The sequence below is a fragment of the Carex rostrata genome, chromosome 33, assembly GCF_964058835.1.
Source record: "Carex rostrata chromosome 33, lpCarRost1.2, whole genome shotgun sequence".
Lineage (NCBI taxonomy): Eukaryota > Viridiplantae > Streptophyta > Magnoliopsida > Poales > Cyperaceae > Carex > Carex rostrata.
Window position 1 is genome coordinate 465293 of NC_135950.1, and position 25366 is coordinate 490658.

The following is a 25366-nucleotide window of genomic DNA, read 5'->3' on the forward strand; positions in this document are numbered from 1 at the left end:
TACAATAAAAACACAATATAATCATATAATTGCAGAAAAACCAGACAAACATGGAAAAAGTAAAGAAATGCACCTCTTGGCCCGTTTAGGATCAATCAATGCCAGTTCAGCAAGACGTTCAGGTGCCAGTGCCTTCTTTACTGTGTAAATTTATATGACTTAAAACTTAAAAGTACCAGTATCATGGCTTTGCCAGTATCACTTCAACAATTAAAGTACCAGTATCATGGTACCAGTTCAACAATTAAAATTTCCAGCATCAGACGATGATGATGATGTTAATGAAGAAGGTCTAAATTGTAAGACTCGAAATGATTCCTTTGCAACAAAATTGGTAGATGCTGCAAACAAGTGGATTGAAAGTCAAAGCAACTGCTGGGAGGAGCAACAGGACAATTGTGGCAGAATCGTCCGATTTAGGTGCTTCGAGGAGGAGCAACAGGAAGTAGCAGTGTGTTTGGAGAGCGGGGTTTTGGGATGTTTGATCAATGAGTTGGTAGGAGAGTTGGTGTTTTGTTAGGTTGTGTAGCTACTTGTTACATTTGTTATTTATGGTGTATGTAAATTCCAGAATTAATGTACTAAGTTAGTCTGGTAGCAACTTGCTGCTATAGATTTTGGGTAAAGAAATTCCTAGGGCAATATTTCCATTACAATTTGTTCTTCTTGAATTAATTAGTTCGGTAGGAAGGGAAGCTAACAATTTAGCTACTTAGTACGTAAGTGATTCACTGTATTAAGCACCATCAATATCACACTTTCATGAAAAATACACTGTATTGAATATACTTAATGGATCTAAATTTATAAAATATCACTGGTAAATTCACAAGGTTAGATCTAATACGTACACTATTACAAAAATTACATCCCATGCATAAAATCAAATACTATTTGTAACTCTGCTATTATATATCACAATTGCTCAAAATTATAACTATGTGCAAGAAAGAGTTAAATCCTAGCACACCATGAAGTCCCTTATAAAGTTATAAAGCCCTTTAATACAAATCCTTATTTGATTTTTACAAAGTTGCAAAGTTTATCTACACTATGAATGAGTCCTTTGCTATGACTCAGACTGAATAGCTGTCTTGCCATCTAAGTTGCAGTCTTTTCTTAATGCCCTCATCCATAATTCCACCTAATATAGAACAAAATATTTACAAAATTAATAGAATTGCAAAGAGAGCCTATAACACTTCTGATATTTGTAAAAGAACCCCTCAACATCATCCGTGATAAGTTTTGACCAATTTAATAGCAAAATGATGCAAACTATTATTTATAAGATTAATGATTAAGCTCCACTAAAGATCTGTTCATTAATTCATGCATAATATATTAATATTAAGATGTGATACATGATTATAAAACTAAATTTTTGAAAGCAATAGTAAACATCAATGATAAATATTTAAATTATGGCCTGTTCTTAAATAATAATTCTTGATCTAATAATTACCACTAACAAACCAACAAGAGGACATAATTTTTATTGTTTGCAATTCCATGATGTCTATAGACTTTGTGGAACGTTATCATAAAAAATGATGAGAATACAATGAAAAGAAAATAGATAAAGGTAATATATTTTTGCGGGGGCACATGGTATTTTAGACCAACAATTGTACCTGAATTTCAGATAAACTACAACACTCAAACCGCAAACCCTGACAAGTGAGGATGTAAAAGGTGTATCTAGTCTGGCCATCTTCTTGCTTGAAATTTGGCTGGGTCCCAATTTCAGTCACATCAGATAGCAGTGTTGTGTCTTGTGGGCTTAAATCTACATCAAGAGTGTCACATTTAATCGACGTTTGGTCTCCTCCTCGTAAAAAAACTATGCAGAAATATTTTCTGAAAGAAAATAATGTCAAATTAGAAAGGCAAAGAGTAGTCACCAGTGGATTTAAGAAAATAGTAGAGGCATGAGCCTTGAAGAACAACAAATCGAGGGAGAAAATCGTCAATATCTGAATCTTCTAAGATTGGGGGTTCTCCCGGTAGCTGTGTCCATCTCTATATTTAATATTAATTAAACATTAAATTTTATACAACGCTAATTATATTAGGATAAGAGGGAAAGATGGATCAATATCAAAGGCAATGATAGCATGGCACTGATTGCTCCAACTTGACAGAATTTACTGGTTTACCATGTAACTGTAACCTGAAGAGTGAGGCTACGGTACCAGGCATAACGCAGATTGGTCTTTTCAAAGTTCAAACAGTTGATCAAATTTAACATTTTTTTTGAATTCTTTTACTATTTTTTTAAATAGGTAGAATATCACTTGATCTAAAGATTCTATACCATTCAAAAGTAGTGATTTTCTACCTATCTAAAAAAATATAAAATTTAGTCTGTTAGTACATTTTCAAATGGAGATCATGTTGAACGGATCGGATTGATTGTTTGGACTTTGAAAATGAAGATATTGATCCATCATATGGACCAATATGCACTATGCATAGGTACATAGCCACACTCATAACCTGAATTTAACAGACTTGGTCCAATTAACCATGAATTTTCCATGTAACTTCAACTGCTCGCTTTTTAACCTAAATCAGCCTCAGTTTAGCTTCAAGTTTTTTTGAAGGTCGTTTAGCTTCAAGTTAAAACTGTGCAGCAATAAACAGAGAAAAATAAAAGAAAATAGAAGTATTATTTATCAAGAAGAAATTTTATACAGTTCTAATGTAGAGGTAGCCGGATAAACGAGCCGATCTCAATACTTCATCAACATTCTCAAGCCTGCAATAAGTGCACTTATCAAGACATGTAAAATATAATTAAAATAACAGATTGCTGCTGTATTTGCATAAAAGAGACTCCAGTTGTAATTAGCGGGCCCCTGATAACATCATGTCAGCCTGATTCATCAATGTTAAAAAATGTGGAAAAGTAATATTCAAATCACAAGAAAAATGAAATTAGATTCGGATTTCCGGTTTTAGAAATATTAGATATGCCAGTATAAAATAAGCTAAAACAAAAATACAGCAAAATATAAATATCCATCGAAAAAGTGAAATTGCAACATAAAAACAGAAAGTTATTTACCTAAAAAGCTTATGTACTCTCTTAAACTGAATAGGAAAGCATAGTATAAGAAAATAACCAAAGTAAAATCAAAGATAACAAAAATAAACTCAGTCAATCTTACTGAGCTTTAAGATGAGTTTCTCTATCTTCAGCATCTGCAATTTCAGATCGAAGTGTTTCCACCTCTGCTTTTGTTAAGATGACCTGAAAAAGGTAAACTACTTACAGTTCAAGTACAAATGCCATGGGTCCCACCTCCAAAGTAATGGGTGCTCAAAATATGCTCACTGAGATATGGTGCGTGCAGAGGCAAATATTAAGGCAGAGTAGGGCGTGCTTAGCGACCCCCATTATTTAAAAAAAATTCATTACGTGTATAGAAATTTAATTAAAATTTCGTTTTTTTAATTTTTTTATAAAGTTTGGTCCCCTCATAAAATGTCAAATGTGTGTTTGTAGTCTAGTGGTTAGAATTTCACTTTGTGGTTATGGAGACTTGAGTTCGAATCCCAGCACTAGTCTTATGTTAGATTAACCTTATTAAATAATATTTTACAAACAACATCCAGGATTTTTATACCATTTACACATAGCACCCGACATTTCTCAAAAAACCAATGTCGTGTCAAGAAAAAAGTGACTGAATGAATAGTCCCAATCCTTTTACACTGACCTAACCAAATCACTTAAATACTATTCACATAAATCATAGAACACACATCAAAATATGATCCATTATGCATTTGAATATCCTAAATGCTCAGAACTCTTTGCAAATTTCCCCCAAATATGTTGGATGTCAAGTGGAGATATTAAAAAATGTTTATGATGGATGACAAATACATTTTGATTTGAATTTAAAAAATTGCTAATAATAACCTTGTCGTCTTCATCAGAACTATTAGGCCACCGAAATCGAGACAAGTTAAGAAGATTAAAAATAGATGCCGCCCCCATTACACTCCTTAAAGATACTGTGTTGCTATGTCTGCAATATACACAAATTACACATGTCATTTAAATTTATTAGTATGGTAATGGTGATAGATTTTCAAATATATCATGTTCATTATTCTTGGACTTCCGTTCAACAAATTGTACTGAATATTCTCTACTGGTATATTCCCTAATAGTACTGGTACATCGTAAATGAGACATGATGGTGCGATTGTCTATTTGCTGTTATGTTTGTGCCAGTAAAAACCTAAAAAATAATGGGTACATGATGGCACCATTGACTATTTCCAAATACATCTTTTGCCAGTAAAAGAAATATTAAAAAGGATTTATAACCTAAATTTAGTATCTGTTCTTGAGTTTCCATCAGAAATGGAGTTATCGGAAGAATCTATAAATGATTGGAAGTGCTCCGGGAAAACCTCAACCTTTCCATGTACACCATCCATTGAAATTATTTTTTCCTATTTGTAACAAATATACAATATCAATTCTAGTAACCTACGGTAAATTTTACTTTTAAGTACAAAATTCTTTTGCCAAGAACAACTGACATGATTTTCACTTTTATGTAGATCATGCATTCGATCTGTATTCTTTGTGATTAAGACTAATAGTTAGATTCTTTTTTAGGCAATTTGCAGTTAAAGCCCCAAATATTTCATAGATGCAGTTCAACACTAATCAATTTTAGACATTGGCAAAGAAACAGCTAAACAGTATGGTTAAGGTCAAGCTGAACAAGATATAACTACAACTAACTTTTCACATTAATTCAATCAATTTGTTTTGGCACCTCAGAGTGTAAGATGAAATATATGGGGCAATTTGCAAAAAAATCCTTTCATTTTCAGGTTTTTAACATATTAAGAGTCAACTCAGTACTGGTACAGATGAGTTAATATACGGTAAACATGAGTGAAAACTTTATCCTATTGCTAGCTTCACTAGTGAACTTGTGATAATGTATCAGTTATCAGAACAATAAATTTTGACAAAATACTGATAGTGTCTGTTAGCAGCACTTTATTTCAGTATTTTTTTTTTGGAATCCATACTGTATTAACTAAAAGCAAATTTTCAAACTTACAGTGCATGAAACACATCACTGAATCCTTCACACCAGAAAATCTCAATTCTGAAAGAGGAAGCAAGGGATAAACAGTTAGCTAACAATTACGGAATAAAAGAAGTTGCAGTTATTAGATCACAAAATAATTTCAAATCTATAAATAAATGTAGTAAGCATACTTTCTCATATTTAAGTTTCACTGTTAGGAATTAACGTGAGTAACTGGAAACAAAACCATGACCAAAATCAAACAGAAACACAGAATCACAATTTGAGAGCTGAACACTTTTCTAATTTTCTATACGAAAGCGAATTTAGACACCTACTAGATGTTAATTCAATTCTGGTACAGCTGGAGATGGCAAAAATGGTAAGTATTCAACTCAGTCTTACTGAAATGAATATTATCATAAGGATCACAAATAAAGAATAATTTCACAAGTACATAATTTACGTGATCAACCATAATTAAACTATATTGATTAATTATTTTTTTAAAACAACAATTTTACAGGAGAAACAGTTTGAGCAAAGCTAAACTTAAATGAAGCAAACATTAAAGCTGAAATAGGAAAAAAATATGATAAAAGGGAAAGAGAAGTTACCTACGAGATAATTTCCGTAGTGGATCCGATCAAACTATGAGGCGGAGATATCTATGAGCTGAAATTTTTTCACGAGTTGCGTTGAGGATTGGTGATGAAGCTGTTCGCTTTCTCCGAATTGTTTTTACTTTTTTCTTCTTCTTATTCAAGTCGAAGAAGAACTAAAGATGCCGGGAAATGGGTCCCGCTAATAAGGTACCTCAAATTTTGGAGTTTGGATCGACACCGTAATCTGTGCTTTCTCCTTCGGTCGGATTGGCTCAGATTTTGATCGAACGGTCTGGATCTAAACTCAAATTTTTAGCTGCTTGAGAGGATCCGGACTGCTACTTGGCTATTTAGGTGGTTGGCTTATCTGTCAACTTAGCTGAAGGGAAAAGTTAAAAGACAAATTTACCCTTCCAGATCATCTAATAATGTTTACCTGCCCCCGTTTTTCATTTTTTTCCAAGCAAAGCGACAACTTAAATGATGATTTGGGAAAGATTTGGTTGGATAAAAAATTTGTGATTTAGAAATTATGCAGATATAATTCAGAATTATACATTGAGTCTGAATCAGAGATCTTAGTTTCATAAGAAAGTTTTTTGATCTAGGAAATAATTCGAATATAATTTGTAAAATTTGTAAATAATTTATAAAATTAGCGAATAATGTGGTATACCGAATAATATACCGAATAATTTGGTATACCGAAAGTTTTTATTTTCCTTTTTTGTTAGGAAATTTTACGGTTTAAATGCTTGTTATAGGAGAGGACCTCTGACAAGAAAACGATATGAAAATAAAGCGAAAATGAAGAATTATAGCACATTTCTATCATTTTCGTATACTATCCAGATTATAATTGAATTATTTTCTTTTCAGTATACATTAGAAATATATCAGAAATATTTATTAATTTTTCTAATTTTATATACAACATTATATATGTTTCACATTATTCGTAAAATTTACAAAGTTTTTTATTTATTAATTTTGCAAAAATAATTTGAGAGATCCAATTACACCATTTTATGGTGACACATCCTGACACCATATTTTTATAAATTATTTTTGTAATTTAAAAATCCAAACTGACGATTCGAACTGTTCAACACGATCTTCATATTAAAATGTGCTTGGAGACCAAATTTCACATTTTTTTGCAAATTTTTTAGTATTTATTGATGTGTATAAAATTGTTGTTTTCAGGAAATTTTAGACCATTGAAAAACAACAGTTTAAAAAAATTATAAATAAATAGTAATAAATTTTCAAAAAATATAAAATTTGGTCTCTAAATACATTTTAATATGGACATCATAATGAATGGTTCGGGTCAACTATTTGAATTTTGAAATTGCAAAAATAACTTGTAAAAATATGGTGCCAAGATATATCACCATAAAATGGTATAATTGGATCCCTCCTCTTTTATAATTTATTGTTTATGTTATAAAATAAGAACTATTTCTGAATTATGTCCGTATTATATATGAATTGAAGTCTTATGGAGCATTATAAAATATTGTAAAATATGGTAAAAGTTCATTACAATGGAGTCCTAAAATAAGAATGGTTTTGGTCTGGGAATACCTGCTCGGTTGGAAAATATGATTAAAGTATCTAAAAAATAAAACTTTTTCTGGATTAAAATTGGCATCAACAAATAGAAGAATTTGAGGTGCACAAGTTAACAAAACATAAAGAAGCAAAATCTTCAACCTTGCTTTGATGAATCTTTAAGATGGTTTGATAAAAACCCAACATAATCATTTAAATTAAATAATAAAACACATAAACTAAATATATAAAATATTTAACTAGAGAATATCTAAGTGAAAAATAAAGCTAAACAAACTATTTTTGAATTATATTCGTATTTTATTCGAATTATGAATATTAGATGTAATCAATTTATTATTAAATCTAAATTCATCACTATGAGATTGACATTAAGACTACACAATGAATTACATGGTTAAGATTTTGCAAGAGATATTTAAAAGCAAAAAATAAGAAGTTAACAAAATATAGAAAATGGTAATGATTTAAAGTGAGGCTATGGTAATTTGCAATGCACGGATGGTTCCGTGCTTTGAGTTTCAAGTTCAAATAGTTGATCTGAGTTGCTCAATATTATTATTATATGAAAATATATTTGGAGATCAAATTTTATATTCTTTGGAAATTATTTACTATTTTTTGAGATAATTAAAAAATCACTTGATCTAAAAATTCTGGACCATCTGTAGTGATTTTCTACCTGAAATTTTTTTAGTTAGCACCCCCATTAAATCAAAATTAGTTGATTACCACCCTATGTTACCCTGACACTCCCATGAAGCCATCGTACTAGTGTCTGACACGTATCCGACACCGACACAGCCACAATACGTGTCAGACACGTCAGCTGGCGTGTCCCTACCCTCCTGATACGGTCTCCGACACACGCCCATGCACCAGCACTTCTCCGTGGACCGCGCATGAACCGCAATCAAAAACCTTTCTTTTAGAGCATGCAGGAATCGAACTCTAGGTATGTGATTCAATGACATATTGGTTTACCACTCGGCCACCTTCTCTTTGTTGTCAAATTAGAATAGCTTTTTATATATATTGTATACTTGCGTTATTGTACCATGTATTTTTATATTTATATAATTGAATTAATATTATAATTAAAATAATAAAATATATATAATAGGTGTATCGTGTCGGAGGTTTTTAAAAATTATCGTGTCGCCGTGTCCGTGTTGTATCCGACATGATACCCGTACCCGTATCCATGCAACATAGTTACCACCCGATTGGGTTTTTCTCAATTCCTACCAAAAAAAATAGGAAAAAGTTCCAAAAAATATAAAATTTGGTCTCCAAATATATTTTTTCATATGATAATAATGTTGAGCAGTTCGGATCGACTATTTGAACTTTAAAAACGAAGATATAAATTCAATGCACGAAACGATCCGCACATTGCAAAATAGCGTAGTCTCACTCAATGATCTAATTAAAAAAAAATAGAAAATGGTAATCACACTCAATCACCACCAAAAAAGGGAACCGAATCCTCTATCATTCTGGGGCAGGAATTTCCTGCCCCCAGAGTCACTACGTGTGGGTCCGAGATGGGACCCAGTTCAAAAATTAAAAATGATTGGCTCCACACACAATAACTGAGGGGGCAGAAAATTCATGCACCCACTGAAACAGAGGATTCGGAGTCCCAAAATAGAACAAACAACAAAAAGTTACCTAATGATCATTATCCGAAATAACTATAAAGAATTATGTTGATTATGACGTAAGAGATCGGATGAAGAACGAATCGAATCTATACCATGCGGGTCCCACTTGTCAGCAGTTCTGTCGAAATATCCATTCTTCTTTCGTTTCTCTGTAGTCTGTACTCGTGCTTCCTAGTTCCTACTTCGAATCCGTATCACCGCAGGTACCTGAGATATAAGTTACAAATTCGGACCGTTGTCTTACCACGGCACGAATCTCAAAACATACTCCCTACAATATCAATGGACACCGAATTGAATTTGTTCTGACTGAAATTAATTTGGACCGTTTATTTTTTAAATTGTATCTCAGGTACCTGGGGGACACTGACTCCGAATCTTCGCCACCTCAATCCTCCTCTGCTCTCCATCAGCTCCAAAAATATCGTTCTCACACTGACGCGGTACTTAGAGGTGCTAGGTAAGATCTAGATCAAGTTCAAGCTAATCTCCAAGATCGCCGAAAGAAAGATCAACAGCTGCTGGTGCCGTCGTGCTCACTGTGTGAGATCTAGATCTGAGTTTTTTTTAGGTTTCCTTTTTGTTGTGAATTCAGTCCTGGTTTGATTTTTTTTAACTGAGATTTCTGATTTTATAAAATAACATCTTGTTTTGAAGCTTGTCGTGGTTAAAACATTTAGAATTGTGAATACAAAAATATTTGTTTGTGTTGATTTTCGTTGTTGCACAACTTATGTCTTTTTCCTGTGCTTGCTAGTTAGAATCTGTTTGTAATTTGTATATATTGATTTTTCTTGGTACTGGTACTGCTTAAAGGTTTGGATTTTCTGTGAGGATTTAAATGCAAATGGGTAAGTTTAGAGGGTTTATACCCGAAATGAGTGATAACCCCTTGTCAGAGGGGCTTGAATGGAAATCAGATTTTTTTTTTTTTTTTTTTTGCATTACCACAGTACCACTCACATACTTCGGTTTGTTCGGTTCAACCGAACCGAACCAAAATTTACTTGATTCTGTTTTAATCGGTTCATAATTTAATTCTATCCGTTCGGTTCAATTTTTGAAAACGGAAGGTTTGCCAATTTTATTTCGGTTTTAACTGAACCGAACCGATGAACACCCCTCTGCACTCAACTGGGTATATTAACGATATCAGAAATATCTAATAAGTGTAACAGCAGAAAAGTGTACCATGCACTATATATATCAATTTATCTTATGAATGTTTTTCCCCAGCTTGTAGAGTTGCAGATCAGATTGCACGCCCTGCCACCAATTTTAGAATTGATGAGGTCAGTATTTATACAAGTGTGCCACATCTCAAAGAGATATAAGTATAATAAAAGATGTTTTTTGTTTTATCCAAAATGAACGAAATTTTAATCAGATAAGATATATGTTGAGTTTTTTTAATTTTTTTTTAAATTATCAAAAACTTACAAAAAATATTTTACTTCTATATTTCTTTTACTTTTTTTTTCTTAATATATAGAATTAATTTCTATATATAGATATTGGTCTGTTTTCTAATATAAAAATTCAATTATTGTATAAACCCAAATGAACCGTAGCTATGTAAACCTATTCCTAAAAGATTGATACCAAAGTAGCATATCCAAATAATAAGAAATCTGATAGAACCTATAAACGTAGAATTTTTTACCTTTCCAATTTTGAATCATTCTAATTTGCAATTTAGGATATTAAATAATGGTTTTAATTTTGGCCATTTATCAGTGTTAATTAGTAATGCTGAATAATGCATGATATTTTGCTGTTTTGTTGGGGAAGAAATTGATAATGTTCCCATTTTTTCTCTCTTTATTTTTTAATCAGGATTAACGATACAAAAATGCCGATCTATCTTACAGATACATGTGCAATGTTCTTCACAATTGCTTCATATAATTTTTTTGGTTGTTTGTTTTTTAAATTTTTTGTAGTTGATTGTCTTTTATTGATCACTATAAATGATGTTGTAGGTATTGCACAACAAGACTCAAAAGTGATATAATAGTAAAGGTTGGTGAAGCAGTTTTTCATCTTCATAAGGTAAATATCTTTTGTATAGTTATATTTATTTGCCATTGCAGCATTGCCAGTATATGCCTATATTTTCCGAGTGGTTCAGTTAAAGCTTTTATGCATACATGAAACTTTGACTAAACACTAAAAAACCAAAAAAAAAAAAGAAAGAAAAAAGTTGCAACAGCAACCTGGAATTTACGGCAGTGTACCAGTATGTATATTGTAATAATTTATTGTTGTGATACCAGACATGGAAGGAATAATGTAGAAGTATGATAACAAATTGTTGGTGAAGTTTTGACATTGAAATAGTTGGTGTACCATACAGTCAGTAGTTATACTTGAATGATTAGCTTCACATTAGAATGGGGTGGAGCTAGAAAAATTATTCTAGGTAGAAATAATCTGCCAGACTTGAAACTCAAAAAGGAAAAGGTTTATATTAATTTTCTTTGTTGGTAAATCTGGTGCCTTTTTTTTTCATTTTTCTCTTATGGAAAAATGCATTTTTTCCTTTCTTAAACACAGAAGCAAGAGTGTCAGGGCCAGAGCATCAGCACACAGCTGCCAATTCCTTTTCTTGACTGAATTCACAGTACAACTACTATGACATAGGGAGAGAGCGGTTACTACTTACCAGTACCACGTCAAATCCTACCAGCCATCAGCCATGGCCAAGCTGCAGCAGCCGCCACACATCCTTCTCATCCCCTTCCCAGCACAAGGCCACGTCATTCCGTTCCTTGACTTCTCTCACCATCTCTCCCTCCAAAACTTCTCTCTGACAATCGTTGTAACCCCAGCTAACCTTACTCTGCTCTCCCCTCTCCTCTCTTTATCCCCCTCCATCCAGACCCTAACCTTCCCCTTCCCGTCCTCCCCTCACCTCCCTCCCAACGTCGAGAATTCCAAAGATCTACCTCCCTCCTCATTAGGCCTATTCATCCACACCCTCGCTGGTCTCTACTCCCCTATCCTCTCTTGGATCAAATCCCAGACCAATAACCCTGTGTCAGCAATCGTATCAGATTTCTTTCAAGGGTGGACTCAACCTCTTGCAAAAGAGGTTGGTGTCCCTCGGATTGTGTTCTCATCCTCCGCGGTATTTGGCACGGCCGTGTTACATTCCTTGTTTCGCCGGCTCCCTCAAAGACTTGATTCGACTGATGATTTGGAACTGATTCCATTTGCTGAAATACCCGGCTCGCCGGTTTTTCCTTTCAGGGAGTTGAGCTTTTTGTATAGGAGCTATAAGGAGGGGGACCCTGTTTCAGCGGCTGTGAGGCAGAACTTCCTTTGGAATTTCGAGAGTTGGGGATTTGTGTCGAACACCTTCAAGGTGCTCGAGGAGGCCTACTTGAAGCACCCGCTTGTGGATCTCGGTTTCAGAAAAATATGGACAGTGGGCCCGCTAACCCCGATTGACTGTGGCATCAACCGTGGTGGGGCCATGTCAGTATCGGCTTCTGAGGTGGTAACGTGGCTGGATAGGTGGGATGAAAAATCTGTGTTGTACATCAGTTTTGGTAGCCAAGCAGTATTGCCTCAGATGCAAGCCACGGTACTGGCCACCGCATTGGAGAAAAGTGAGGTCCACTTTGTATGGGCAATGCGTGATAGTACCATACTTCCAGAAGGGTTTGAAGAGAGAATTGCAGAGAAAGGAATAATAATAAAAGGGTGGGCCCCACAAGTCGCAATACTGTCACATTGTGCTGTTGGGTGGTTTATAACGCATTGCGGGTGGAACTCGGTGCTGGAGGCATTGACTGCTGGAGTTACGATACTGACGTGGCCAATGGCAGCTGATCAGTTTGTGAATGCAAGGCTTCTGGTGGAATCAACAGGGGTGGCGATACCAGTATGGGAAGGTGGCAGTGAGGTGCCACAAGAAGAGGAATTGGTGAAGGTCTTAAAAGAGACGGTATCATTAAAAGGAACAGAGGTGCAAAATAGAGCAAAGGAGATGGGAAGGGAGGCGGCTCAGGCAGTAAGGGAAGGCGGGAGCTCGTACCAGGAGTTTGAGGGGCTTATGCAAGAACTTTGGAAATTGGAGGTGAAACAGGTGAACTGAGAGAGTCAGTTTTGACTTGTTAAAGAACAATTGTTATTAGTTTGGAATGCAATCTCTATGACTTGTGCTTGGTAATTGGTGGTTGGTCATAGTTCTTAGAGGGAATTAATGAACACTTAAGGTATTACTGGATTATATATTCAAATAGTTTTGGCACCTGGATCAAAAAGTGAAGCTGGTGGTTAATTATGTAAAGTTTATTGTGGGTGTCTTTCATTCAATCAAGAAGTACACTGGTTTATGGATCACTTGCACAGATTAATTTTGTTACAAATGAATATTAAGCAATTGAACAGCAGCTTGCTCTCCAACGAGTTTAATGGAGGGAAAATTTACAAACTTTGGGATGTAATTTGTAAACCCTAGTATATATTATTTTAGATCTGACTTTACTTGTTATCATAAAAAAAAAAATTGAGAAATTTATGTATACTCAGAAACCTCAAAATTACGCATTCCCTCCTCTAAAATTCACACTATAAATTTTTTTTTTCTAAATTTTAAAAATTCACACTATAATATTTATTTTGATAAATTATAAAAATTCACAAATTTATCCAATTTATTGACTTTTCTTTTCATTAAAACTCATTTTAATTTTATAAAGCACCAATTTTACTCTTTATTAATAAATAAAAACATGTAGTCTTTATGTTAATGTGTTCTAACTAGTTGTTTTAAAAATAAATAATTCATTTTCTACTTGTAATGTATATACAGTAACATTTTTTTTTTTTGAAAACCTTCGCAGAAGTTATACACAGTGACATTTAAGTATGCATTTGTGTGAACTATAGTAGGCAAACAGACAAAGGACTTAACAAACACTGTGAAGCGATTTGTCTCTCTTAATCGTGCTTTGTGTGAAGAAAAAATAGTTAATGTTGATATCTTAACTAACTTCAAACGAATTGGTTACATTGTTTTGTTTTTGTTTTAATAGTTAGAAAATAGTTGATAAAAATAGTGTATATGAAATGAACCTAACAAGATTATGATTTCTTACAAGTTCTTATAAAAACTATATTGTTACATTTCTTTGTTTTATCCCATCGTAAAGCAGGGGTGGAATAAAAAAATTGAAAGTAAAGACTAGATGAATACGTATCATGTAATTTTATTTTATGAAAGAGGTAAATTATAATAATTTTTATAAAATTTAAAAAGTTTGAAAGACAAAATGAAATTTTTTAATTCATAGGAGTTGCTTAACCCCATTGGTAGTGTTCGGCAAGAGTAGCTTAGGCTTCCTTAGAGCTCCTTAGTGATCTAAGGAGTCTTAAGCTTGTCAAACACTTGTTCCTTTGTAAAGCTCAAAGTCACTTTCTTAAGTCTCCTTTTGTCTACATTTTTAAGCTTGCCCAAATTTTTAAGGAGCCATTCTATATGGCTTAAGCACTTGAAGCTCCTTAAAAAAACTAAGCCTTCACTTTCTTAACTTTTTGTTGCCAAACACCTCTTCCTTAGCAAAGCTTAAAATTTAATCATACTCAACCGAACACCCTCATTTTGCTTGTGCTTAGTTCTGCCCTTGCCCTAAAGTGATGGTTACACAAAAAAACCTAACATCTCTGTTGAGAAAAAAACTAAAGGAAATACGTAAGATAACCACTATTTCTATGATATCATTATTAAAGAAAGTAAACGCATACTAGTTTCTTCGATTTTTTCTAAGTTACCAAAAGAAACTAGCAAATAAATGATACACCAGCAACGAAAATTTGAATCCTATCGTTGAACTAAAATATGGAGGAGCATGGGCATTTTTTCTCTCTCAAATAAAAGCCTATACAGGCACAATTAGAATTTATAAAATTAGCTTAAATATGAAAAATTGAAATTGGTGCAATTGAAATTGAAGAGATATGTTATATTAATATTCAATTTATTCAAAAGTTGAATACTGAGCTCAAAACTCACAAGATTGCAAACCTAAAATTGTAGATATAACTATTACTATTTTGTAACAATGGTTAAATTTTATACCACAACTGAAAAATATGTGGTCATCATTGAGCATGGATCGGTTCAGTTGAATTTTTTTTAATTATTTTGGTTTAAATGAATTAGTTCGGTTTAGATTTTTTAAAACCGACTAAACCGAACCAACTGAATTATAATGGTTTAAATATGGTTTATATTTTGTTTGGTTCAATCATCGCTTCCTTTATTTCATTTTAATTTAACTATTTTATAATATCTATATATTTTGTATGGAATTGAACAACTTGTGTATGGAAATGTATATTTTTTTGTTAATAATAATATCAATAGACTTACTTCGGTTCGGTTAATCGGTTGTTCGGTTCGATTCTAATTCTGATACTTCAGTTTCAACCAAACTGACCATTTGAACACCCCTAATCATGAGCCATCATAATTGGCATATCGAAAAATAAGGTATTATCCGAAGGGTTAGACTAAGTTTTAAATTATACCAAATCACATATGTAACATGTGACATGTCTGAATAATAGAGAGCACATATTTAAATATAATTCTAATTTGTAGTGATAAAATATGAATTTAATTAGAAACATATTGAAATTTCAATTTTTTTATTAATCAAAGTAAATATGAAAAAAAATATATATTTGGATCTGTCTTTTGTGAACAAATTAAATATTAAGTTTTCTTTTACGTCTTCCGTTAATTTTTGCTTATGGACTCAAAAGTTCCCCTATAGAGATTGGAGAGCTCAAAACAGGTGTGAGGCTCAAAGAGGTCCACCTAATTGTATTGCGGCAGTACTATGCCGTGTTTTGGCGTACAGTGTTTAGGTGTTCGGAACAAGATCGTGTTGTATTAATATATCAAAAAATTTAGACATGTGGTGTTGTCTTGTGCTATACAGTGCTGGAGATGAACACAACATGTTTAATATTACGGTACAGTTTGATACGACGTGCCGTGTTATTTTTTTTTCTTTTTTAGATTTTGGTAAATTATTATTTTAAAAATTGTGTAAATGTTCAAAAAAAATATAGAAAAAAATCAAAAAAATCAGAAATAAATTAAGTTAGCTTCATTTTTATTTTAAATTTTATAGTATTTTTGTGCTTTGAAACAAGCTTTACAAAAAAAAAAAAACTAAAAAAAAGAGAGAAAATTTAGACACGGTGTGTGGTACCGTATCTGTGTCGTGCCTGTTCTTAGACGGGCTGTACTTAACAGTGCCCATTTTAAAAAATTTGGACACAACACTGTTAACAGTTCCGTACTTAGCATGATACATACACGTCTTAATATGACACGCCTAACAATACATACCGTGTTATTGTATCATATCCTTAGCTGTGCATACGGACACGTGTGTCTGATGTGATGTTTGCAATACAAGTAATAAATCCTAAATTGCACTCAATCCGGTTGCAAGTATACAACCTTATCGAGTACTACTTAGGGATCGTCTCTACATGGACAAGTTGGAATATCAAATCTAACCTAACAATTTAATTTAGTAAAAGAAAATAAAAATGTTTTTGTTTGTTCAAAAGGTTGGGTTGATTGCGATTAAACTGAATTAAACTAAAATCTCTAAAGCGAAATCTGATTTTTAACAAGTATGAGAAATTAGGGTTTCTTAGGGTTCCTATCCACTAATGTCACGACTAATTGGTTTATAAATTTCTGTTCTTATATTTATGAAGGCACAGTTTGGTGTTGTAGGTACAAAGTGATATATTTATATTAATACCATCTTTAAATTAGAATAAACGTCACCTCTCGGTACTTGGCTACTCTAATCTAAAGTCATTAAGTTCTTACTGTCCCAATTGATCTAGAAAACTATGTTTCACCTCTCGGTACTTGGCACAATTTTCTAAACTATTAGGTAAAGCCCGTATAAGACAAGCATCACCTCTCGGTACTTAGCCTATCAAATACCCTATTCCTTATGGTCTGTACCTAATATTCAATTTCTCAATTGCAAATACCAAATCCTAAGATTTCATGCGATTTCGATTAAGTCTTCACAATCAATTAAAATAAATAATAGATCATAACAAAGAACAAGAACATACAGAATAAAACCAACTAAATCATAACAAAAGTTTCAAGTACAGCCCTAATCAACCCTAGAAAAGCCCTTAGCCAGTCATGGCTAAAACACAAATGAAATCAAAAGAGTTCCAAAGGAAAGAAAATAATAAAACCGGTTGATCAATGATGTTCTCTTCTCCCTTCTTCTCTCTTCTTGCTTTTCCTTGTTTTTCCTTGTTCAAAACCAGAAAATCCCTCTCTCAAAACGTACTTAATATGTTCTACAGGTTCCTTTTTATACCTTCCTCTAAAACCTAGAAATAACTAACTAAAAACAGCAAATTCAGGCTCTGAACCGACCTAATTGCGAGCCGCAATACATTCATTGCGGGCCGCAATGAATGGAGGCAGTTAACAGACTGCGCAGAAGAAATCTGGAGAGATCATTGCGGGCCGCAATGCATGTGGCTACGGGCCGCAATGGGTGTGCTGAGATGAAGCTTTGGCCTGTTGTGTTGTGGGCCGCAATGAATGCTAGCAGTAGCTCCAATCTTCGTGCTAACTCACCCGTTTTGCTTCGTTAAGCTCCAAACACTTGATTACCTGTAGAATAAACATAACTAGGACAGTAACTTGAATTTTTGGACATTTCTAACCTAATTAAACCTAATTTAATCAAAACTCGGCTTAATTTTCATACCCAACCCTAGATTTCAACAGATATAATTTTGACTTATCAGTGTCCGACACACTGTGCTTTCACAATACACTAGCCCCAACGTATATTCTTTCCTTTGATTTTGTGGATTAAATCTTTAAACATATATTTGACAATATTTCTGTATAAAAATGACCTTAATACTGTTCCTAGCAGTAAAATTTATTATCAAATTATAATCATCTTTAAAAAGTAGTACGGATCATTTAAAAAAAAGTTAGGTACCAAACTATGGCTTATAAAATATATTGTTGTTGTCAGAACCAAAAAAAAAAATATATATATATATATTGTTTATCCCAGTATAAGGACAAAGAAAAACATTAATTGTGCAAGGTCTTCCTTTCAAAAAAGAAACAGAAAAGAGAAATAAATAGCAAAAAGGAAAAGAGTAAAATAAAAATGGAAAGACTGATTTAATTTTGGCGTTCAAGTGCAGCCGTTCTGACAGTTGAAAGCAGAGAACAGCTGTGGCCTGTGGACCTGCCGACCTGGGGTAGCGGAAACAGGTCCACTTGTAAGGGAACAATCATTTCACAAAATCTAAAAAAGAAAAAGAAATAATTTATTTTAAATGTACCATAATCGTAAAAATGATAAACCAAATCAGCATGATTTTTCGAAATTTTGAAAAATAGCACGGTCGCTTCCTCTGGATGCGGCCACTTTTCTCTGGGCCGCATCTAGACAAAGTGGGTCCAGGATGTGGGTCGCTTCTAGGGTCTGCGGCCTTTTTTTTTACGCCGATTTTATTGTTTTGTTGTTTTGATTTTTTGTTTTGAAAATAATTGTAATATAGTTGTGTATGAAAATATTTTACGTTTGTCAGAAAAGATATTATGTTGAAAATGTTGTTCGTTAACTGCATATGTACGAAGAAGTAGTTTGATTTTGTTTTTATTTATAAATATTAAATTAAGATACACCTAACAAACATGAAATAAATATTCAATACAATAAAAATACTCATAAATAATATTCTTTAGTATTTTGAAGAATACATTGCTTGTCTCTCATAAATAAATATTCACAAGGCTGGGCCCAATGAGCAGTCCAACTACTACTAGCAATTTAGTCAAGCTGGGGTCGGGACCGACGGGAGGGACGACTAGTAGACCGCCGGCCCTCCTAAACTGGGGCATGATTACTCTCAAGCATGTCAATCTGGAAAGGGGGTTGGGACACTAGACTTGAGGAGGTTGACGCATTACCCTGAGTAGCACTCCGGATTAACCTAGCAAGGAGTTCGGACGATGGACTCGGTTAATCTCCACAAAGAGTTCAATTACCTTGTATCCACCCCCAAGAAAACTCATGGTCTGGTTGTACAGTACCTGCCAAACTCCATCATTCTGAACAGGAAATAGTTGGAACCAGGTTTGTCCTAAACCAGTCGGCATGCTAATTTGGTCTGAATATCAAGGTCATATTGATCCTGATTCAATCTCAGGTTCTGAGAAATAATCGATTTCAGAACCAACAAATTAGTACCCGAAATTATCGGTATCACAGAAAGAGGCCCGATACTATAATAAATCCCATTAGGGCCTATTAAGACATCATCACCAGTGTAAACAGATACTATAACAGCCATTTTGGTCTGAGTATATAAAGAAATCTAAAATTACAAATTAACTAAATTAATTACAGATACTGAAAAAATAATAAAAAAGAGAAATAAATAAGAAACTTACAATTTAGTTGAGAAGAAGAAGAGGCGCGATGAAAACGACTCGTGAAATAGATCTCTCTCCATTTCTGGGTTTTATAGGAATGGCGGTGGTGGCCGCATCCTGAACCCGCTTTGCCTAGATGCGGCCCAGAGAAAAGTGTCTGCATCCAGAAAAAGCAGTCATGCTATTTTTTGAAATTTGTTTTGATTTATCATTTTTTCGATTACGATATATTTAAAAAATTCAGGGAGCAGGACTTAGCTATCAATCCTTGCTTGGAACAGTGATGACAGCTAAGTGTCAAACACCTCTTTTATCTCAAGTCATTGTTCCTCGCAAGTTGCAACAGCGGCAGCTTGCTATTGGTACCGACACTAGTCTGATTATACTGTGGCTTTCTCAGATGCATGGACTCATCTCTAACGGGTACTTGGCAATAAAAAAAATAAAGAATATGATATGGATTTGCTAACGTTTGGATAAAAATATTAACAGATCAGTTGTTTTAACTTCATACAGCATATTAAGACAAACACTTTTTCATTTAGACTCTATTGTTGCTTTGCATGAAGCCAAAACAAAACTGTCAATATTTTAGCCTCTAATGTTATCTTGGTTCATAATTATAAGTTTCCACAATAACAAAGTTATAGTGTACAAGAACAAGTCACTTTCCATTCACCATATTAAGCTCTTAAAACTATAATTAACTTCCTGCACTAGTCATTTTACAAACAAGTCCATCAAACAATGACTAATTAATTTGCACCATATTAACTAATTCTAAATGCAGCTAACACTCATCACATAATTATAATTTACAAGACATCAAAATTCTAACCAAAGGGTGTACAACCTCCCTCAAGTTTATAGTTGACAATAATCAACAAGTCGGGAACCCACGTGACAACGACGGCTGCTTCGCTTGTTCCAGCATCTGCACCACCTCCCGCATGGTCGGCCGCTCGATACTTTGCTCTTGCACACAGAGCATGCTAACAAAGAACACATGCATCGTCTCATTTATAGGTGCGTTGACAAGCCTCGGGTCGATGATCTTTACCACTGCTTCCTTGCAACAGTTTGTGCTGAGCCTGGCCCATTGGACCAAGTCTAGGCCTTCCTCACCGAAATCTCCTACAGGTTTTCGACCCGTTACCAACTCTAGAAGAACTACTCCAAAGCTGTATACATCGCTCTTTTCATCCACCTTTAGGGTGTATGCATATTCTGTTTTTAGGAAAGAAATACACTTTGTTATGGTATTAGATAAAGGTGGAATATTTGTAAAGAAATTGCTTTGCTTTATCTTTTATCTTTTTTCTTCTAACATGTATAGTACTTCAAATAGCTAGGGTCACCCTTTAGGTAAAATGTGAAGTCTGAAAAAAGGAGACTGATTTATGAAATGACATGCTTTTACAAGTGAGATGATACTTTTAATGTGAGCATAGAAAGGACCAAAAAATTAAGCTAGTTTTTATTTTTCAAAAAAAGGACCTTTATTAAAAGTTGTCTCATTTAAACTCTCTTAGATTCCTTCAAAAGAAACAGGTGAAGTTACAGGAAAATTTCAAATTCCATGACCTACACACACCCTTTTGTTTAAATTTGCAAAAACGAAAATCTGGACCAAACAATATCTCTTGTTTTGTGGAAACTTAAAATCTCTTGTATATAATTGTTCATAGTTTATTTCTTTTTATTTGGCATGTATATAAAATTCCTTCCCTAGCTAGGGTACCTTGTATATAATTATGCAACGATGTAAACTTGACAGTGCATAGATCCCAAGCAAAATGTGTACCTTGTTTTCCTCAAAAAAAAAAAAAAAATGTGTACCTTGTTGCCAACTTTGTCAGAATCAGAGAATTGTTATTGACAGAATGATGGTGTATTTTGGGTCAAAAAGAGGTCTTAGACTCAGTACATTGTACATTCAGACCAAACTGAGCATGTTCAAGGCAAATGGGGGCTCCAAAAAGAAAAAGAGGAATTAAAACTAACTAAAAGTACACTGCAAGGCGTGTACAAAAGTAAAAAAAAAGAAACAAAAGAATAGACTGGATCTTCTGAGACGGATTACATGGATTAACTATGTGGCGAATCATAAACAAGGAGAACTATTAAGGCTATTATGGTTGTAGTGGGCCCACCTCTAAAATTATTTTTATAAATGAAATACCTTGTAATGCATCTAGAGCCCTATATTATTTTAATATTGTTTCTATAAATGAAAAATACTGTTAAATGGGGCACAAATCTGACAACTAGAATTCTGAATTTCTGATAGACAAAAGAAAGATGAGAATGGTGCTATCTCTTTGATTGAGGGGGCATGGACCAGTACCTGATAAACCAAAATTAAAGAATTTTCCTTGTTGAACAAAAAAGAAAAGAAGAAATAGAAATGGCTTTTTTTCTTTTTGGTGTCATGGGAAGGAAACAGATTCTGATAAAGCATGGCATAGGGACCCCAGTTGGTACTGTTTCCTGCTCAGTATATCCCCTCTCTATGCACATGAAAAGAATCAACATGAGGGAGATCTCTCAGTATCCATAAGACATTGGTCTAAGTGAAATATTACTATCATGTCAGTCACACCTCTTCTAATGATAACCTTAATATACTATAAGCAAATTCTATTCTGTTCCTTTCTCTCCAGTTTTGTAAATGGAGATCTCCATTATTCAATGATCAAGTTGTCACTTCAAAACAAAACTAGCCGTACTAACTTCATATTTCTTATATTGAAAACAAAATTTTAACTATCCTTTCTTATATTAGATGGTAATTAATTTATTTTGCTTCTGACCTGGAGCAATGTAGCCATAAGACCCGGCGATGGCAGACATGCACTCCGAAGCTCCGGTATCTCTCAAGTACTTGGCAAGTCCGAAATCTGCGACATGTGCTTCAAAATCCGAGTCGAGCAAAATATTGTTCGACTTCACGTCTCTGTGCAGTATCGGAGGCGTACAATCATGGTGAAGGTAGCACAGCCCCTTTGCCGCTTCAATTGCAATCCTTAGACGCATCGGCCAGTTTAGATAGCCACCTCGTTTACCATGGAGAACCTCGCCTAGGCTACCATTCATCATGTATTCGTATACAAGTAGGTTCGTCTCTTTGTTAGAACAGAAGGCCAGCAGGCGAACGATGTTGCGGTGTCGTATCTTTCCTAGGGTTTGTATCTCGGCAGATAGGCCGTTGTCATGCGCTGAACCTTTCCCTGTAATTATTCACAAATTTTTAGTCTAATTATCATGCATGAAACTAGTAGAACATGTTTAGGTGTATATATTACCTATTGCAAGCAATCGTTTCACTGCCACAAGGTCCCCGTTCGGCATTGTTCCGCGGTAGACTACACCGGCGCCTCCACGACCAATCACGTAATTCTCCTTCAAGCACTCTACGATGTCATTGCACCCGAAATCAAGTTTCTGAAATGCGGTAAGCTGCCACACGTTGGATTGTCGTTTTAGCATCATAGACCGGGTCTTAAATACTGCGGTTACTGCAAATACAATCGAACAAAACAAGAGCCCGATTGCAAAGAAAAGCTTCACTTTGCCTGGCCACATAGACAGTTTAGCGCCTATACCGACTTGACCACCTTGAGATAGAAACGGGTTTGTAAGATTGCACGGGTTGATACCCGGTCCACAAAGCTCGGGATTTGAAACAAATGATGACGAGTTTAAATATACAAATTGCCCGACTTGTGGGATCCATCCTGATAAATTGTTGTGTGAGAAATCGGCAGATGTAAGGCTCTTCACAAATCCAATCTCCTTTGGAATGCCTCCATTCAAGTTATTCCAAGAGACGTTTAGGTAGTTAAGTATCTTAATCTGGGCAATTCCAGCAGGAATAGAACCCGTTAGCCCGTTTCGACTCACATCTATGTATGTTAATGATGAACAATCACCGATTTCCTCGGGAATGTTTCCAGTTAAATTGTTTTGGCTCATGTCAATTTTTAAAACATGCTTCAGATACCCCAACTGGTAAGGGATTTGGCCGGTAAATTGGTTTCCACTGACAAGTAAAATCTGTAATGCAGAGAAATTACCGATTGATATCGGTAGTGATCCTGAAAGGCGGTTATTTGACAGATTGAGCTGACCCAACCGTGCTGGCTTGTTAAATAAATCTTCCTCTAAACTCCCATTGAAATAATTGTTTTGCAACTCTAGCAAGGTCAAATCCGGCAAGTAAAGAAACCCTTTTGGTATTGACCCGGTGAGGTAATTCTGCCCGATCCGGACCCGGAACAGAGTCAAACACCTTCCAAGGTCATCAGGGAGAGGCCCAAAAAGGAAATTGTTAAGCAAAATTAAAATTTCTAATTTCCTTCCATAGCACAAGTAGTTAGGAATCAAACCTGTAAGCTTGTTGGTTGATAGGTCAAGTTCACGCAACCTCCCGTTAAGGCCGAGTTTGCCGGGTATGGTACCCGTAAAGTTGTTCTGCCACAATTTTAGTACTGACAAGTTCGGCAAGTCGGCTATATACCCTGGTATTTGCCCGTGAAGCCGGTTTATGAACATTTGCAGTAACTCAAGTTCCTGCAACTGTGACAATTCATCTGGTATCTCACCATTAAGCCCATTATTAGATAAATCAAGAAACCTTAACCTGGTTAAATTACCTAACTGCTTAGGTATCTCACCAGTGAGCTGGTTAGTTTGCAAGTAGAGTGTGTCAAGGTTCTTGAGGTTTCCCAATTCGGGTGGAATCTGACCCGATAACCCGCAACTCGATAAGTCTAAATGAAACAAGTTCATCAACTTACCAATTTCAGCCGGTATACCTCCGACGAACTGATTGTAATAGCCCAAAAACAATTGCTCAAGGGTTGTAATGTTACCGATCTCTGCTGGCACCCGACCCGATAAATCATTACCCGCAAGAGAGAGAAATTTTATAGACTGAAAGGAACCATACAGCTTTGGTATCTCCCCTGAGAAGTAGTTACCGCCTAGGTCTAAATGCCGGAGGCTAGGAATCGAAACAAAGCCTAAAGGTAAAGTGCCAAAGAAATTATTGTTGTAAGCATCGAAAACTTCAAGTTGTGATGAGGAAGAGAAGTTGAAAGAAGATAATGAGCAGTTTATCTGGTTATTTGATATGTTGAGATATCTAAGTGATGTAAGAGAGGTTACAACAGATATCGAACCGGTGAGGTTTGAATTCGAGATGTCAAGCTTTACAACTTGTTCGTTTGTCGGGTCACAATGCACACCTGGCCATGAACAAAGCAAAGTATGGTTTGAGAGATTCCATGGTTGGAAAAGACCAGGGCTTGGAGTGGATAGAGAATTCTTTAGAGATACCAAAATGGAAGCTTGTTTTCTCTTGGAGAGGAGGGTGTTAATGGAGAGAGAGGTAGGAGAGAGAAAGAGAAGGCAAAGGAGAAAGAGGAGAGAAGAAGCCATGGAGATAGATTGTGAGAGTGTTGTTGTACAAGATGTATGGCATGGTGAGGTTATATGATATATGATTTATTTTCTCTTCTTTTGTAGAGAAAAGAAAAGATAAAGGGTAAAGTGATGATAACTACTGATGAGTGCTTATAAAGTGGGGGGTGATGACTGATGAAGCAGCAGCAGCAGCTGTGCGTTGTCTGTACATTGCATGAAAATGCATCCAGGATTTTAGCTGATGCATGCTCATGATTCATGAATTGTTGGAGAATATTTCTCTAATTAATACAAGAAAAAGTATCACAGAAGAACTTTAATTCCATTTGACAAGGGAACAAATCAAGGGACCGTTGCTTTTGCTTGATTGATTAATGGATAAATAGCATTTATATATATGTCCTATTTTAAATTTTGGAATCCATTTAGCTCAAAGTCAAACACAGACAAAATTATGAAAAATAAATACATTAAAATAAGTCATAAAACTTTTTTTTATAGCTTGACTTTATACTAAATGAATTTGAAAAATTGAAAATT

At 34.6% G+C, this 25366-nt stretch overlaps 3 protein-coding genes across 4 annotated transcripts; 1 reads left to right on the forward strand and 2 right to left on the reverse strand.

The window, feature by feature from the left end:
- Window positions 1-779: 779 nt before the first annotated feature.
- On the reverse strand, window positions 780-5850 carry LOC144548458 (uncharacterized). Of its 2 annotated transcripts, none has more exons than XM_078297129.1 (9): window positions 5687-5850; window positions 5100-5147; window positions 4346-4473; window positions 3932-4040; window positions 3174-3256; window positions 2698-2761; window positions 1905-2022; window positions 1635-1789; window positions 780-1144 (listed from the first exon to the last, which is right to left on the reverse strand). In XM_078297129.1, the coding sequence occupies exons 3-9, from the start codon at window positions 4456-4458 to the stop codon at window positions 1070-1072; spliced, it is 717 nt and encodes a 238-aa protein (XP_078153255.1). In that variant the 5' UTR covers window positions 4459-4473; window positions 5100-5147; window positions 5687-5850; the 3' UTR covers window positions 780-1069. The 2 variants fall into 2 exon arrangements, with proteins under 2 accessions (XP_078153255.1, XP_078153256.1); XM_078297130.1 differs by having other exon boundaries at window positions 5691-5844.
- Window positions 5851-9354: 3504 nt separating this feature from the next.
- On the forward strand, window positions 9355-13408 carry LOC144548625 (flavonol 3-O-glucosyltransferase UGT89B1-like). Its single transcript, XM_078297333.1, has 4 exons — window positions 9355-9462; window positions 10156-10211; window positions 10902-10971; window positions 11476-13408. The coding sequence occupies exon 4, from the start codon at window positions 11618-11620 to the stop codon at window positions 13019-13021; it is 1404 nt and encodes a 467-aa protein (XP_078153459.1). The 5' UTR covers window positions 9355-9462; window positions 10156-10211; window positions 10902-10971; window positions 11476-11617; the 3' UTR covers window positions 13022-13408.
- Window positions 13409-20051: 6643 nt separating this feature from the next.
- Window positions 20052-24859, reverse strand: BAM3 (Leucine-rich receptor-like protein kinase family protein). The gene is made up of 3 exons (XM_078297381.1): window positions 22705-24859; window positions 22213-22629; window positions 20052-20626 (listed from the first exon to the last, which is right to left on the reverse strand). Exons 1-3 carry the CDS (start codon window positions 24839-24841, stop codon window positions 20280-20282), a joined length of 2901 nt encoding a protein of 966 aa, XP_078153507.1. The 5' UTR covers window positions 24842-24859; the 3' UTR covers window positions 20052-20279.
- Window positions 24860-25366: the final 507 nt, after the last annotated feature.

Bases quoted from the DNA above. Each gene is read 5' to 3' on its own strand.
- LOC144548625 (XM_078297333.1), top strand. From the start codon at position 11,618: ATGGCCAAGCTGCAGCAGCCGCCACACATCCTTCTCATCCCCTTCCCA.
- LOC144548458 (XM_078297129.1), bottom strand. From the start codon at position 4,458: ATGGATGGTGTACATGGAAAGGTTGAGGTTTTCCCGGAGCACTTCCAA. The intron at 2,762-3,173 runs GTAAGATTGACT...CACTTATTGCAG, and splicing joins GAAACTCATCTTAAAGCTCA to GCTTGAGAATGTTGATGAAG. The intron at 2,023-2,697 runs GTATAAAATTTC...TATTAAATATAG, and splicing joins GCTACCTCTACATTAGAACT to AGATGGACACAGCTACCGGG.
- BAM3 (XM_078297381.1), bottom strand. From the start codon at position 24,841: ATGGCTTCTTCTCTCCTCTTTCTCCTTTGCCTTCTCTTTCTCTCTCCT. The intron at 22,630-22,704 runs GTAATATATACA...GAATAATTACAG, and splicing joins GAAACGATTGCTTGCAATAG to GGAAAGGTTCAGCGCATGAC. The intron at 20,627-22,212 runs GTCAGAAGCAAA...TCCTAAAAACAG, and splicing joins TTATGGCTACATTGCTCCAG to AATATGCATACACCCTAAAG.